This window comes from Lissotriton vulgaris, chromosome 12 (genome assembly GCF_964263255.1).
Source record: "Lissotriton vulgaris chromosome 12, aLisVul1.2, whole genome shotgun sequence".
Classification (NCBI taxonomy): Eukaryota; Metazoa; Chordata; class Amphibia; order Caudata; family Salamandridae; genus Lissotriton; species Lissotriton vulgaris.
Window position 1 is genome coordinate 503,104,381 of NC_141700.1, and position 16,625 is coordinate 503,121,005.

Here is a 16,625-nt window from a genome sequence, read left to right on the forward strand (position 1 = left end):
CACTCACTCACCCATATAGCCCCTCACACATGCAAACACTAACCCATACAACCACTGACACGCCCACTCACTCATCCATATAGCCACAAATACACCCTCACCCACCCACACAGACACCCATATGGGTACTCAGTCAACCAATCACTCACCCATACAGCCACTCACATACCCACTCACACACCCACATTGCCACTTTAACACCAACTGATTGATACAGATATTCACACAACCAGTCACCCACTCATACATTCCTAGAGATAACTAATCACTTGCTTATAAGTCAGTCACTCAGCCACTGAATCATCCATACAGGCAGTCATACACCCACTGATTCACCAGTACAACTTGGCATATATATTTATCACTGATAAACTTTTTTTTAAACTTAGTCACTGGATGATGTCATCAGTGATGTAATTTGAGATGTCACTAACCATGTCTTGAGTGATGTAATATGTGAGGTCAGAAGCAGTACATTGCTGGGGTGCGAGTTATAGTTGGCTCAGCTAACTGGAACTGCTGAATTTCAACGGTTTTTTACTAGTGGAAACTGAGCCTAACTAGAACATCCCTGTTCTACGGTAGGTGCAGATTCTAAGTGACATCACCATTTCCCCTGTGGTACTGCAACAAGCAGGGCGGAGTGGCATCTTGGTTTCTGTGCCAAAAAGGTTTGCATCCCTGGAGGTGACCGAGCTCCGGAGCATTTTCCTGGTTGCCAACCACCTGGCGGGGTCTGAGAACGCTAGAGGGGGACAGAGTGAGCAGACTTCCTGTGGCAGATCACCAGTGATGTCTGCATCTTAAAGTGGTGCAGCGTGTCTTCCACATGTTTGGGGAACTCAGGCTTTGTTTTTTCTTCACCATTGAATACAAGGACCAGCTCCCGAAGTCTTTTGTCCTTGCTGTCAACTGGTAAGTCATGTTACAGGCGGTCGGCGCCGCAGCCTTCCCCAACTTTACCGTGCACACGTGATGTCCCTAATTCACCTCCTATTCGAGAGTCGGAGCAGGTGTCTGTTCCACTGCTAAGGTGACTATGGCTCAGATGAAAGAATACTGTCTATACCTTCATGCCATTTTTGGTTTTCAGCCTTCCTCTATTGCACTTCTCAGCCCCAAGGAGGTTGGCGAGGCCTTGACTGACTCCAAATCAGTGGGAGCTCCCTCGGTGTGAGCGGGGCCCTCCGAATCTGTTATTGACTCCGTCTCAGCTCCGGTGCACAGCCCTTCGGCGTTTGCATGTTACTCCTGTGTTTGATCCTCTGGCGCCGAACGTCAATGTTGCAGATCGCACCTACTTTGTCTCTTCACCGCGACACTGAGGTGTCGCCATCTCGATGTCCATGGACCTCAGTGGCACACTCCTCTTCGGGCTACCTGCCTGTGCCTGTGGAGGAGCCCCCTGCTATTTTCTCCTTGGCACAGAGGTATTTTGGTGATGTCAGTGATCATATGACTGAGTCTTGCCTGGAGTTACATTGGGTTTCTGCCCTTGGTGACGCTAGTGGCCTTGATTCTTCCCCATTCTCAGGCATGTTTTCTCCACCTCGCCTCGGAGGCTAGCTTGGCTTTTGTTCAGCTTTTGCGAAGAGTTGATTTTGTTCTGGTGCTGCAACTTCCTTCTGTGGAAGTGGCCATTGATCCCCTACTTGGGGTGTTTCATCATGCCCACCTGAGAAATGATCCTGCACTTCCCTTAAGTGACAGCCTCTTTGGTCTAAACCTGTTGCAAGTGCCTCCGTGGACCAGCCTATTGCTTATAGGCCCCATCATGCCCCTGGAGATCCGCTCTGTCTTTCCCTTCAGCCTACTCCGCACAAGTTCGTGGTTCAGGCTGCCACGGCCTCCCCCCGCATCGGCGCCGTACCTGACATCTTTCCAGACAGGGACTCTAAAGGTCTGGATGCTTTTGGTCTGCATGACTTTTCTGCTACTAGCTCTGCTTTACAGTCCCTTAATAGTGCTTGCGTTTTTGGATGTTTTTCTCATGTGTTGTGGGATTCAGTCTTGCACCTACTCCCCTACATCTCTGGTCTCCTGCTTTCCCTCATGTGTGGGCTGTCTTAGGGCAATGCCAGGTGGCTTCTTCTTTAACTCACCATCTCCCTGTGCAGTCTAATGTGGTGCCCCTGCCCTTGGCAGGTATTTTCTTTTCTTACCTTCTTACACTGTTGATGACAGGTTGTGGCCCCTGGTTGTTTTTGGGATGCGTCTTAATATCTTACCCTGTTTGGTATCTACACTGGTGACTACACTATGTTATTTGCTTGTATGGCCTGTTTTCCTCTTCTTTAGCCTTGCACGAAGCTGGAATTGCTTTCGATTTTATTTATTTTATTTTATTTTATTTATAAAGTTTTAGAAGGATATCGGAGCGCTTTACAATTTGAGGCAAAGGTAACAAATCAGAACATTAGTCTAACATGGATTAGACACGTTTCCATGACACCTCCGATACCAACCCCAACATTTTGTTACTGGTCTGGCTGTTCTTTAGAAGTGCCTTCTACACTTTTTGGGAGTTTCTGGCTATTTTTCATCTTCCGTTCATCTTGGACATGAGTTTCTTCCCCATAAACTCTGAATTGGCTTGTGATCCCTTGGGATTTTTTCTGGGGAGTTTCCTCCACTTCTTGCAAGCGCGGATGCAGTTCGGACTCCTTTCGGGGGTTCGTTTCCGTTGTACTAATAGGCATACCAAGTACGATCTTGGATGACATCAGGATCTATGCCTGGCTCTAAACAATAGCAGGAAAATTCTGTGGCTTGAATATATTCAAATTTTAATAAGTAGCTGCAGAATAACCCTAGACCCTAAAGAACCTATTTCTATTCAAGACTATAGTAAGAAAGAATTGAAAACAAGTGTAATTGCCGCCATGGACTTAGTAAGGGAGGACGAATCCAATGTAAAACAAAGTATCATTTCTTATCAAGAGCGTCCACTCTTTATGGGTATACAGCCCTATCTTATCATAGTAAGAAATGTACATCATAGATTCCTTCTGACTAGATTAAGACTTGGTACCCTACATTATCTGGCCGCATTTCCTAATATTAGGAGAAGGTACCACGTCTTACCAAATTGTCCTTGTGATAGCAAATCTCCCCAAACCACGCTGCACTTAGTACTTTTTTGTGAATTTTATAGGGATATTCGTAAGTTTGCCTTGAAACCCTTATTTCTGGCAAACAAATGTTACTATTATAAAGAAGCTTTTAATTATATATGTAGTTTGGAGGATGAAAAGATTATGAATGCTGCATTCATTGATTTGGTCACTGAAATTACGGCAACCTCGCAAATTGACTGTCCACCGGTGGATATCCCAGCCATGCTGCCAATTACAATCCCGCTCTCTAATCTACCTTTGATTACAAAGGAGAGTTTAGTCTCCCTCACGGGACGGGTCAAGTCCGGCTCTAGGGCGGATCCATGCCCACCTGAAGTGTTCAAACTCGCACTCCCGGGCATTGAGGATGACGTGCTGAGTCTCCTGAACCTCTCTCTACAAACTGGTCAAGTGCCATCTGCCTTCAAGGAAGCCCGTCTGATTCCCTTGCTAAAAAAACCGGGGGCAGACGCAAAATGTCTGAAGAACTTCAGACCAATTTCCCAGTTACCATTCTTGGCGAAGGTCCTGGAGCAGCATGTCCTTATCACTCTTTCAGAACATCTGGAAAGCAACACGCTGCTAGAGCCGAATCAAGCAGGCTTCCGTGCGAATCACAGCACGGAGCTGGTTATGTTGTCAATCGTAGACGAACTTAGGAACAGAGCAGACAAGAAAATCCCGGGGGCCCTGGTGCTGTTGGACCTCTCCGCGGCATTTGATACTGTGTGTCATGAACAACTACTGTCGCGGATGGGGGACTTCGGCATTCAGGGCATAGCACTGGCATGGTTCACATCCTTCCTTCAAGGGAGGACGCAGAAAGTGCAATTAGGTGACATGCTTTCTACCGCAACCTCGATCACTTGCGGAGTCCCACAAGGGTCTGCTCTGTCACCCCTATTGTTCAACATATACCTACAGCCTTTGATTCGAATGCTTAATCAAATGGACTGTCAGGTATATAACTACGCAGACGACACCCAGATCATCATCCAGCTGGAGGAAAGCCAGAATGCCTTTACCAGACTGCAAAACATTCTGAGAAGTACAGCTAACTGGATGTCTGGCAACTCCCTAAAAATCAACCCGGACAAAACCGAGGTGTTGCCGATTACCATCGCTGGCAACCCTTGGTGTGACCGTTTCTGGCCTGGGGAGTTGGGCACGCCTCCAGAACCGGCTGAGGTGGTTAAGAGCCTGGGCATCCAGGTGGACAGTAAGCTGTCCATGAAAAAGCAAGTCACAGCTGTGGTGGGCTGCTGCGTCGGCCTCCTTCGCCAACTCAGGAAAGTTTCCCCGCTGCTCTCTTTTTCCACCCTAAGGAGCGCGGTTTCTGCAATGATTTTGGCCAGGCTGGACTATGGCAATTCATTGTATATAGGACTCCCACAGTGCCTCTTAAACAGAATGCAGACGGTCATGAACGATGCTGCTAGGCTCATTTTTAAGAAACCAAGGAGTACCCAGGCATCCCCCCTCCTGCGGGAACTCCATTGGTTGCCAGTTAGGCAGAGGCTAATGTTCAAGGGGCTCTGCATTGTACACAAAGCGCTTCATGGCAGAGCACCCACCTATCTGAAATCTCGCCTGTCCCTTTACAAACCAGGGAGGGTGCTTAGATCTGCTGATTCCATATACCTGGTTCAGCCACGCTGTAGACTGACCACTGTGGGTGGGCGTGCTTTCTCACATACTTTGCCAGCTATGTGGAATAAACTACCGCTGAAACTCCGCAATGAAAAGAAACTAATGCCCTTCCGCAAGCAATTAAAAACTGTGCTTTTCCAGCAAGCGTGGGGTGGCCGCTAAATGTAATTTGATGCATCTTTTTATTGTCTAGCTGATCCTAACAAAGCGCTTAGAGACCCCTGGGTTATAGTGCGCTATACAAGTCACAATAAATAAATAAATAAATAAATGTATTTTTATCTAATTGTCTATTAAGAAAAGAAAGACTTATTCCCAATTGGAGGTCCTAACCTTTGAAAATTATGAGATTTGATGTTGGACAATATAACGCACAATATTTTGAATATGTGATATTAAAAGGACCCATGTATTTTAATCGTTTGTGATGATTAATGTATTTATAAGACTTTATTGAAATCATATTAAATCGCCCCTCTGGACTTTTTTGTCAAATATGTACTGTATTTGTAAAAAGATGCGACTGGGTAAATATTGTATTTTTAATTGATTTTTTTAGTATGCTTTTATGGTCATGTGAAATGTACCGAATAAAGTCTTTTTGATTTGATTTTGACATCAGGATCATCCCTCACATTGTTCCCTAGCTTGTTTGCCAGGCACAGGTTTCCCCGTGCACATGAGGACTTTCTTTTCCTTCTGGCCTTCATGCTTGTTAGGCTGTGGGCACTGCCTCTCCATCTACTACTTCACTACTTTATACTGGCTCTTTGGTTGTACCTCATTTCTGGGTTCGGTGTTCCCATACTATTTTCTTTTGCAATGAGGACTGATTATCTGTATAGGCCTCCGAATGCTTAACTTGACCCTTTTTCCAGTCCTTCCTTGCTTGTGGTCTTAATTTCTCAAATTTAATGGGGTTGTTTGTGTGTGTGTTTGTGTGTGTGTGTATATATATCTCGGCAAGGACAGCGCTGTGCTAGTACTATGCTTAAAAACTTTGATAGAAAAGCAAACATTTGAGGTGAGCCGATCTAGAGTGTTGCTGGTGTTGAGAGTGCTCTATACAGGAGCTGCTTTCCACCTAAACTTCAGAACTGCTTCTTTTTTTGCAGTACGGTTACTGCAAGAATAAATTGTTTTTGCCACGAAGTTTAGGTCAGTGACTCTCTTTGTACAACAGAAGGAAGCAGGAGGGAGTCTACTTACCTACATGTATGTATGTATATATATATGTGTATATATATATATATATATATATATATATATATCTATATATATATATATATATATATATATATATAGATATCTTTTAACACCTATTTCTATAGGTTTTATGCCTTTCTTTCTTGGGATTCTGCTTTGCATTGTCCCAGAGGGCTTCCTTCTCTCTTGAAGTGTTTCCTCTACCTCATGTGGTTTATGGCCATGATTATTGTTGTAGCTTGCAATGTTTTCTTAAGCTATTGGTTGGTGCTCTATGCATTGCTTACTGGCTATGAACTTTGGCCCAGTACTTTTAACTATTGTCCTCTCTCTCTATATATATATATATATATAAGTAAGTGACTTACCTTTGGTAACGCCTTATCTGGTAGAGACTGGACCTTACAGCAGATTCCTTACCGACCCACCCATCCTCCCCCGCTCTGTGAACCGATCCTACTTTTCTTCCTGATCCCTTACTCACACCCTCATGCCTTTCCTTGATTTTTTAAAAAAAAAGGGAAGACCAACCAAACAACCAGTATTAATTAACATAAGCATCTTTAAAAAAGATGTTTCTTTTTGTGCACTTTATTTCCACTGCAGTTTCTGTACGTGGCTCCGCGTTTTAGCACAGAAAGTAGTTGTGTCAAAAACTGATGTCCATGCGTCAGGGGAGGGCTTATATGGACTCTGACAGTGTCCCATCCAGTGGACAAAGACGTTGCGGAGTCCCTCAAAACCCTCCACCAACGGGCTGAGGTACTGCTGTTGGAAAATATCCGTCTCCAGTCTGGCACCTGGGGATAATTCAAAAGTAAGGAATCTGCGGATAGATCTAGTCTCTACCACATGAGGGGTTACCGAAGGTAGGAAACTGGTTTTTCTCTGCATTAAGATCTGCTATGCCTGCCCAAACAACAGCACGCGAATGGTCTTGGAGCCCATTTCACCAGGGCCAACGCCTCTACCACTGTCTTGGCTTGAGGGGTGACTGTCCCAGATCTGTCAGTTTTCCACATGAGCTTCTGTGCTTATGTTTGCTATATACTACTGCCTTGACAGCTAGGTCCGGTCCCCCTCTTGGATCTCCTACACTTTTTGCACTCCAGAGAATGTTTTTGCACGTTTCCCACTCCACAGACCTTCCACCTGTGGAGGTCCTACTTTGGTACTAATTTAAGGGGAGGAATCTGCGCTTAGAAATCGCCATCAAAAGAACATGTTACTTACCTCTTTCTGGTGGATACTCTATCTCGGTAGCAGCCAGCATGGATTGAGGGTCCCTGGATTGTGTGTGGGGGTGGCGGGTAGAGAGGGGTGGCGGGGGACTAACGGGAAATAAAAATAAATAAAAAAAACATGCCTTACCGCTACGTCTGTCGTCTCATGCACTTAGGAGGGTGCTTCCACTCCTCCCCTGCTCGGCAGCCCCGCCCTGTGAATCAAAGCTGCTTGCTACAGCAGGAAGACAAAATAAAATGATAAAATTGTTATTATAATTTTATTTTTTATTTTCTTTTACTGCTTCAAGGCAGTGTGGTGACGCTCCTTCTCCTTAATGGAGGAGCTTCCATGACTCTATCTAAGTACATTCCTCACAGCCCTTCCACCTCACCATTCCATGGGGTGGCTTCTTTTAAACATCTAGAAAGGTCCCAGGTTACTATTTCGTAAACAGTAACCAATAATTGTTCATGCTCTGCATCTGAGGTTGTGGATTGGGAAAGATACAAAACTGATGTCAGCATTCAGGGGTGTTGCTTATTCAAGGCCCCACTCTGTCACTTCCATTGCGATATGGAGGCAGCACTGAGACACACAATGCCACATAGCAGTGCGCAGGAGCCCTGCTACAAAATTCTCCAGATCCAGTCTGAAGCTGGGGGATATTCTATTGAGAAATAAACGGTTAGGTGGAGGATCCACCAGAAAGAGGGGTACCAAAGGTAAGTAACTTGTTAGTGTGTATACCTGCAGAGCAATGGGCTTTTACTTGGGCAGGACCTGAAATTAGCATTGGCTATGTCGATGTCAAGAAGGCCAGTGCCATTAAGAAACAAGCACTGTACAGGTAGATTCTATTACACATTTAGGTCTGCTGCATTCTGGCCAAGGAGCATTGATAGGGCATCAGAGCGGTTTCTGTCTGAGAAAAGGTTGCATTCTTGGCTTTGTCCAGCAGCGTTCCTATTCTGGACATCTGTCTGGCTGTGATGTGGGCTTCGGTCCACACTGTCACCAGACATTACTACATTGATTCTGACGTCCGCATGGATTGTCACATTGCCATGTGGGTTTTGCAGGACTTCTTGGTTTAGCCATTTCCTCAGACCCTACACCAGGAGAACTGCTGCTCTGGTATCTATTAGAGAGGTGAAAATTCACAGACCGAAGCATTCATCAGAAGAACAAGTTATGTACCTTTAGTAACAGTCTTTCTCTTGCATACTCTGTCTACCTGCAGATTCCTCAACGATCTCGCCCACCTACCTGGTATTTTGAGACAATAATGATGGCTAATCTTAGTTGGATGAACTCCGTGTTGGACTAGCATTTCGAGGAGTCGGCCTCTTGGGTGCCTCTTTGGGGTGTTAAAAACAGATGTGGGGCTGATGTTGGCATGCCACTGCTGTGCTTGTATGGCTACTAAGATGTCATTTTTGGCACAGTCTCAGCGCTGAGATTGAATCAAGCGCCACCTACCAGCACAGTAGAGTTGGTAAAATGTTTCTTGATACGGTCTGGTGCCCGGAGGAAATTCAAGAGATGAAAACTTTGCAAGCTAATAGAGTATCCTCCAGAAAGAACATTACCAAAGGTAAATAATAATGGGTTAGCAGGTTCAGTCTTTTCTAGTGTAGTTCACTCTGTAGGCCTCCAACAACTAACATTTTACAAGCATCTGTGGCTTAATGAATTGAGAGTAATGTTATATTTCTATGAAGTTTGTGATTTGTTTTTCAGGTCATTGAAATTGGTTCCTGACTCTCTGGGGGATCCTGACTCTGTTGAGAAAAAGGGTTTAATCCGGAGGCCGAAGAAACTTAGACTGATCAATGTAGAAGACTTTGAACAGAGAGTAGAACAGAAATTCCAAAAGCAAAAAGGTCTGCTTCCTTTGATATTTTTGATTGTTGGATTTAAGATGTCATTGACTTTTCTTTTTAATTTCCAGTATTGCGTTTTGTTTCTCATAGAACATAATACAGCCCGTTTTAGTATATAATGAAAGGTTGCAGTTCAATTCAATTGAAAGAACAGTCAGGGTTGTAACAACATTATGTCTGTAAGTTTGAGTATCTGTATATCTGGAGCAGAAATCAGGGCGTGAATAAAGCATGTAAAATTTGATATCTCACACACACTATGGCACGTGATAGAGGAAGGAGATAGATGGGGGGGAGAAGAGAAAGAGTGTAGAGATGTGAGCATTACATACAGAAACTGTATGAAGAAGTCTTCATATTCGATTTAGGGCACATACATTTTTTGCAGATAGAAGTCCAGTTTAGACCATAATCAGTCTTTTTGTTAAAAGACTGATTATGTACAAGGTTATCAGATCTCCTAATAAAACATACCCATGCCAACCATGTAGAGTAACATATGTTGTTATAATTTTTGCAGTTAGCAATGATCGTTTTGATACCCATTGCAAGCAAAATATCAATGAGGATGCAGTCCCAAGATGATAGTGAGTTTAGTGTAAAAGAGTCTCAAGCGGCATGGATTCCTGGGGAGGTTATAGTATCTGATAATGGAATTTGCATGTTGAATATGTTTGCTAGTGTAGACTGAATAGAAGGCCAGAAGAGGGTAATGAGTTTGCCGTAAAGTAGTAATCCCAACAAGCAGCTGAGGATAAAAGACCACGCTTATTTAACTGTTCAGGAGTCCAGACTGCTCTGTATGTTATCCAAAGTTTGCATCGTAAGATGAGAAGCAAGACTTTATACATTCGCTTTGTTTTCTATACATCTGAAGGAGACAATTAGTTATAGATTCCATACCTTAGAATTAACCCCAGACGTCAGACTGGATCCGGCAAAGTTTTTTTGGTGCAGTACCCCTGTGCCTCGGTAGGTGGCGTTAGTCGACTCTGCGTTCGTTGTCGGTGCTATGATCGCTGAGATGACATTGCAGTATCTACTTAGACATCGCCTTCGTGCACTGCATCAGTTCTTTCTTTTTCCGTGCCAGCAAACGCAGATCCGGGGAGAGAGCGGTACCACTTTTTGACTACTCTTTTTCGACTTTTGTCGACTTCTTTTCGAGTCGTTCGATTCCTGGTGCACGTAGGGATGTTCCGTCCTCAAACTGGCTTTAAGGCTTGCGACTCCTGTCGCTAATTGAGGTCGATTACCGACCCGCACCTAGTGTGCCTTTGGTGTTTGGAGGGCAGCCACAGCCTGAAGTTGTGCTCCGACTGCCGGGCCATAAACCCGATGTCTTTGCGGGAATGGTCCCGAAAGCTTCTTGAGGCCTGGCAGTCCGCTCCGCTCGTGGTCCTGGTCGAGAGGGAATTCGTGGGACCGGTCGCGGAGCCGTCACCACCACTCATCATTGAAGCCTTCGTCTTAGGGTAAGTCAAAGCACAAAAAAAAGGCGAAGCAGCATAGTCGCTCGTCGCGTTCTCCCTGTCCGCCAGCCCGCGGGATGCGGATGGTGGTCGTCCTGCGGCTATGCTTTCAGGGCCCGAGCTACCCTCCTTTTCCGAGAGCCGGAGCGACCCCTGCCCAAATTCGTAATTTTTATGAAGACCATCACTCGATCTTTGGGCAGCCTGACCCGCCAGCGCCCCTTCGGTCCCCGGGTAGTCGACCTGGGTTCTAGGCCTTCGAAACCAGCTGTTTCAGCTCCGGCGTCACAGGGCTCCAGGCCTGCATACGGATCGGCGCCAGTCGACATTACGATACCTCCTCTGGCATTGAATCCACGGACGCCTCCGCCCCCTCCAACACCGGTTGTGTCCTCAGCCGGCGTCTACCCCGGCCTCCATTCTGACCTGGACACGGAGCCGGACCAATGTCAACCGTCGCCGGATCCGGTGCCGAGCGGTACTTTTGTACCATTGTTCTATCCTGGTGTTCCTTTTCGCCCTGAGTGGCACCCAGAAAAGGACGAGGAGGACTGGGAGCGTTCTGGTGACCCTTTAGCTGACCAGTTGAGTGAACCGGACTGGAGAGAGTAGTTTGGTGATGCCAGTGGTCTTGATACCTCACCAGACCCTGGTATGCTTTCTCCCCCTAACGTGGCTATGAAGGAGGGAGCCTCATATGCAGTGGTATTGCGTAGGGTGACTAAAGCCTTGAACCTTGAGATTCCTACGATATCGGTCAGGACTAACCTCCTGACCGAGTTGCTTCAACCGGCAGCGGCCTCTTCGCAGCCCCTGCTGCCGTTCAATAAGGCCCTCATGGACCTGTTTCTGGCACTTGGACCAAGCCCAGCACTGGGGCTCCTGTGGACAGGATGATTGCCCGACGCCACCGCCCGGCCCCGGGTGATCCACTTTTCCTCTCCCAACACCCTACCCATAAGAGCGTGGTGGTCCAAGCCTCTACTTCTAAGGGTGCATTCCCTACTGCTCCCCCAGATAGGGAATCCAAGAAGCTGGATCAAGAAGATGTTTTCTTCCCCCAGCTTGGGACTGCAGTCGGTGAACACTGCATGTCTTTTGGGCCGTTATTCCCACTCTGTGTGGGATTCGGTTGCGCAGATGCTGCCACAGTGTCCGGAGGAGGCCCGTGCCCCCTATCTCCCGTGCAGTGTATGCGGGCAGAGATGCAGCGAAGTTCGCCATTAGGTGTGGGCTGGACACTGCATACTCGCTAGGCAGAACAATTTAAATGTCGGTAGCCCTGCGACACTACTCATGGCTGAAGTCCACTTGCTTTTTGGGAGATGTCCAATCAACTCTTTTGGACATGCCCTTTGATGTCCGTCGCTTGTTTAAGAACAAAGTGGACAATGCGCTCAAGCGCTTTAAGGATTCTAGGGCTACGGTCCTATCCTTGGGCCTCGCTGCCACTTCTTGCTCCGCGCAGTCTGCTTTTAGCTCCTTTCGTGGCTATGGAAGGGGTGCCCCACCATGTTCCACCCAGAGCCACAGGTCTGCGCAAACTGTTAAGCCTCTGCGTGGCCGGGGATGTGGGACCCAGTGTCGTGTGTCAGGGGGCGGGCCAGTTCACCAGTGTCCCCTCTGCAGCAGCCTCCAAACTCTCCTGTTCTGTCCTTTCAGGGCCACCAGTTGCCAGTGGGCGTCAGGATCCACCATTACCTCCCCCACTGGCAAACCATCACGTTAGACAGGTGGGTTTTCCAGATAGTCTGAAGGGGCTCCTCCCTCATCTTCGAGACGACCCCTGCATCCATGCCGCCACAATTCCATTGCATGTCAGAGGATCACGTGGCCCTTCTGAATCAGGAAGTTACGGCTCTCTTGGCCAAGAGGGCTACGAGCGGGTTCCTGCCCCAGAAGTAGGTTGTGGCTGTTACTCCCACTACTTTCTGGTGCCCAAGAACTACAAAGGCCTGTGGCCTATCTTGGATCTCGGGATCGTCAACTGCTTCCTCCTGAAGGAGCAGTTCAAAGTGTTGACATTGGCTCAGGGTCTGTCTGACCTGGAGACTGGATGGTAGCGTTGACCTTGCAGGACGCCTATTTCTACATCCCCGTCCTGCCGGCCCACAGTTGTTACCTACGGTTCACGGTGGGTCGCAAGCACTTTCAGTTTACCGTGCTCCCCTTTGGCTTTACCAGCGTCCCTCGAGTGTCCACAAAAGTGATGGCAGTGGTCGCAGCTCATCTGCGCAGATCAGAGATTCCAGTCTTCCCCTATCTCGACGACTGGCTGTTGAAGACGGGTTCGCCCCAGACTGTCGTTTCCCACCTCTTGACTTCAGCGGACCTCCTGCATTCGCAGGAGTTCACTTTCAATGTGCTAAAATCACACCCGATTCCCTCTCGGAAGCTCCTTTTCATCTGAGCGGTTCCGGACACAGTTCAGTTTCGGGCCTATCCTCCTGAGCAGCGAGTACGGGCTATTCGGATTACGATAGCAATGTTTCAGCCTCTATCCCGGGTTTCGGTCAGAATGACGATGAGGCTGCCGGGCCTCATGGCTTCCTGAATCCTCCTGGTGGATCATGCCAGGTGGCATGTGCGGGCTCTGCAGTGGACCTGAAGTTCCAATGGGCTCAGCATCAGGGGAATCTTTTCGATTGCGCTCAGATCTCGGAAGGCACCACACACCAATTGCAGTGGTGGCTAACGAGCCAGGATTGGGTCACCAGCAGATCCCTCTCCCTTACCAAACCAGAGTTCACAGTGGTGAAAGATGCATCACTTCTGGGGTGGGGCGGCCACATGATCGAGGCGGAGATCAGAGGCCTCTGGTCTCCGGCGGAGTCCAGGCTCCACATCAACCTTTGGGCGATACGTCTTGCACTGAAGACATTCCTTCCCTTTGTCCGGGGAAGAGTAATGCAGGTGTTCACAGACAACACCTCCGCCATGTGGTACTGCAACAAACAGGGCGGGGTGGGGTCGTGGACCCTGTGTCAAGAGGCTCTCCGCCTTTGGATATGGCTGGAACATCAGGGCATATCTCTGGTGGTTTAACACCTGGCACGTTCCCTGAACACCAGGGCGGACGAACTCTGCCGCAGGTACATGATGGATCACGAATGGCGTCTTCCCTCGGAGGTAGTGCAAGGTCTCTTTCAGCAGTGGGGAGTGCCTTAGTCAGATGTATTTGTCACGGTAGATAACGCGCAATGTCAGCAGTTCTGCGTGTTGGAATTTCCAAAGCAGCATTCGCTCTGCAATGCTTTTCGTCTCGAGTGGAGTTGCGGTCTTCTATATGCCTTACCGCCTATACCACTTCTGTCCAGAGTGCTGAGGAAGATCAAGCCTGACTGGGTCCTAGCCATCCTTGTGGCTCCGGATTGGGCACAAAGAGTCTGGTATCGCGATCTCTTACACATGGCCATCGGTCCTCCGATCAGACTGCCTTTTCAGGAGGATCTTCTTTTGCAGCAGCAGGGGACGGTCCTGCACCCGAACCTGTCCAGCCTCCACCTCGTGTGGAGATTGAGCGGTGACAGTTGACCGCTTTCGACCTTCCTCCTGAAGTCCGTAATGTTATCTTTGCCGCCAGGTGTCCCTCCACTAAAACGGTATATGCCTGTAGATGGAACAAATTTGTGGCATTGTGCACAGCAAAGGCTGGTGATCCGCTTTCTGCTCCTCTATCTGAGGTTCTATTGTTCCTCCTCTCTTTGGCCCAGCAGGGCTCTGCTCTGGCACCCTAAAGGGCTATCTATCGGTTATTACAGCCTTTCTTCATAGCCTGATCAGCCTTGTTTTTTGTATCTTGTCCTTAAAAGTAGGAGAGGTTTTCTTAAGTGTTTTATAAATTACTGAGACTTTATGTTTTTTAGAAACGAGACTATGGAGGAAATTGAGACAGTCTGCTCAACGTATTGGTGATATCATGAGTGGCAAAATAGCATAGAGCGCGAAAAGATTTTGTATCGGAGAAGAGACATTACATAGAAGAAAGGGATAACGTAATATTTGAGTCTGGAGTCAATGTAACATTTGATTATCAATTATTTGACGTACTAAAGTTTGTAATACTTGTGGTTCGTCAAGAAGATACATCGGCTACCTTCAAAGATGATCCTAAACGTCTCTGGGCCAATAAAAGAGAAAGGTATGTTGAAGGAGTGGAGATCTTGGTGACTCCACTCTGGCAAATTGCGCATGAGCATCGACTCATTTGTTAGATTGTTTTCTCTCTGCCGACCAACACCGCGTGTGCAGCCTTTGTCTGTCGCCTGATCACAGTGAGGCCTACTGGACACCTGCAAGACTTTCAGATAGAAAAACATACTTCGCGATCAAAGGGTGCGTCGACTGGAGATGTCTCGCCGAAGTGCAGAAAATACTCTTGACAATTTCGGTGGGGAGCCTGCTTCAGAGGTGGAATAAGAGGCGTTCTCCGTCGAGGAGAGCTCCAGCCCCGATGTGAAGGATGAATTAGAATACACCCTACCACTTGGGCAGCGTCTGACTACTGTTGCCCCAGACCCTGCTCCAACGCCCAAAAAGACTTCCAAACATTCTTCCTTACCCCTCTTAGAAGTCGCTGGACTGCTGCTGCCATCTGGCCATGGTTGGATCTGAAAAAGTACTTCAGATACCCCGCCTTCGGGCCTGGCCCAGAAAACCTCCACCAAGGGTAAGTCTTTGGGTACGACCTCCTCGGATCGAGCACGTCTTCACTAAACCTTCAGGACAGACGCAGCAACCGACTCCATCTCGGTCAGTGCCGAACAAAAAATCTTCCAAAGTTTCAATTCTGAAATTGACTATGCCGAAACCCTCGAAGAAATCCTTGGTTTCCATGTCCCCGGTCAAGCGTATACTGGAAAATATGGAAGTTAAACAAAGGAAAATCCACATTCACGAAGGCACAGGGCGAATTATGGCCTCTCCCCCACCAAAAAAGCAGTTAATGTTTGAGGCGAAATTACACGTTCTGTGCTTCTCAAAAAGAGGACTAAGGACAGTGCTACCAGCTCAGCACATCATCCTCCAGCACCACCTCCTACTCCACTTTTCCCAGCATCACCACCTTCACCATCCCCTCCTTTTCCTTAATCTCTACATGATATCTCTCTGGATAACACACCACCAGGTTTACCTAGGTCTCACACAGGGGGTATAGGACAACCATTAGGGGGCCCTGATCCTTGGGACACTTTATTTATTTATTTATTTATTTGTCTTATAAAGCGCACTATCACCTTGCAGGCATCCTGGCACTGGGCTCAAAAAAAAGGGGGGGGGGGGGGAAGAATGTCAGGTCAGGCCGGACAAACTGAGTTACTTGGGAAACAGCCAAGTTTTGACACTTTTCCTAAAAGGAAGAAGCTCCTTAATTTGCCTGATCTCACACGGAAGCGTGTTCCATAGTTTGGCAGCTGCTACCTCAAAGGACCTACCCCCTGATCTAACCTTCCTAAACCTAGGCACTCTCACCAGTCTAGCCGATGAGGAGCGAAGCAGCCTAGTTGGGGTGTACCAATCAAATTTAGATTGCAGAGGTAAAGGTCCTATCCCATGAAGAGCCTTAAAAACGAGACATAGGGACTTAAATGGTACCCTCTGTCTCAAGGGGAGCCAGTAAAATTCTGCCAGAGCTGCCGACGCGGGCGCTTTTCTGGGAAGCCCCAAGACCAACCTAGCAGCCGCTGATTGAATTCTTTGGAGCCTATCCAACAAGAAGCCCGGTGATTCATGTAGCAGGGCGTTACAATAATCCAGGCTGCTAAGTATCGCCCATCTTGCCACTTGGGCGCGCGCCTGAGATGGTAATAGCGGCAGGATCTTACGCAGAGATCGCAGAATTGCAAAGCAGCAAGTTGTCATTTTTGCAACCTGAGTCTCCATGCTAAGTTTGTTGTCAAGCATGACCCCTAAATTACGGACTGATTCCACTGGCCGCACTTTGGTCACTGTTTCAAGAGGGCAGAAATTCCCTGGAAAAGGATGGGGGATCTTATTCCCAGCACAAAAAAGCACCTTAGTCTTGCCAGCATTAAACTGAAGGGAGTTGTTCTGCAACCAGCGTGACGTAT

General features: G+C 47.5%; 1 protein-coding gene across 2 annotated transcripts in view; it reads left to right on the plus strand.

Moving 5' to 3' along the window:
- Positions 1 to 16,625, plus strand: part of CENPT (centromere protein T) — a 1,372,670-nt gene that overhangs the window by 501,033 nt on the left and 855,012 nt on the right. For both annotated transcript variants that reach the window (XM_086945259.1, XM_086945260.1), the window contains exon 8: positions 8,940 to 9,082. In XM_086945259.1, the coding sequence (XP_086801385.1) occupies positions 8,940 to 9,082 (143 nt within the window). The remainder of the gene's footprint in view (positions 1 to 8,939; positions 9,083 to 16,625) is intronic.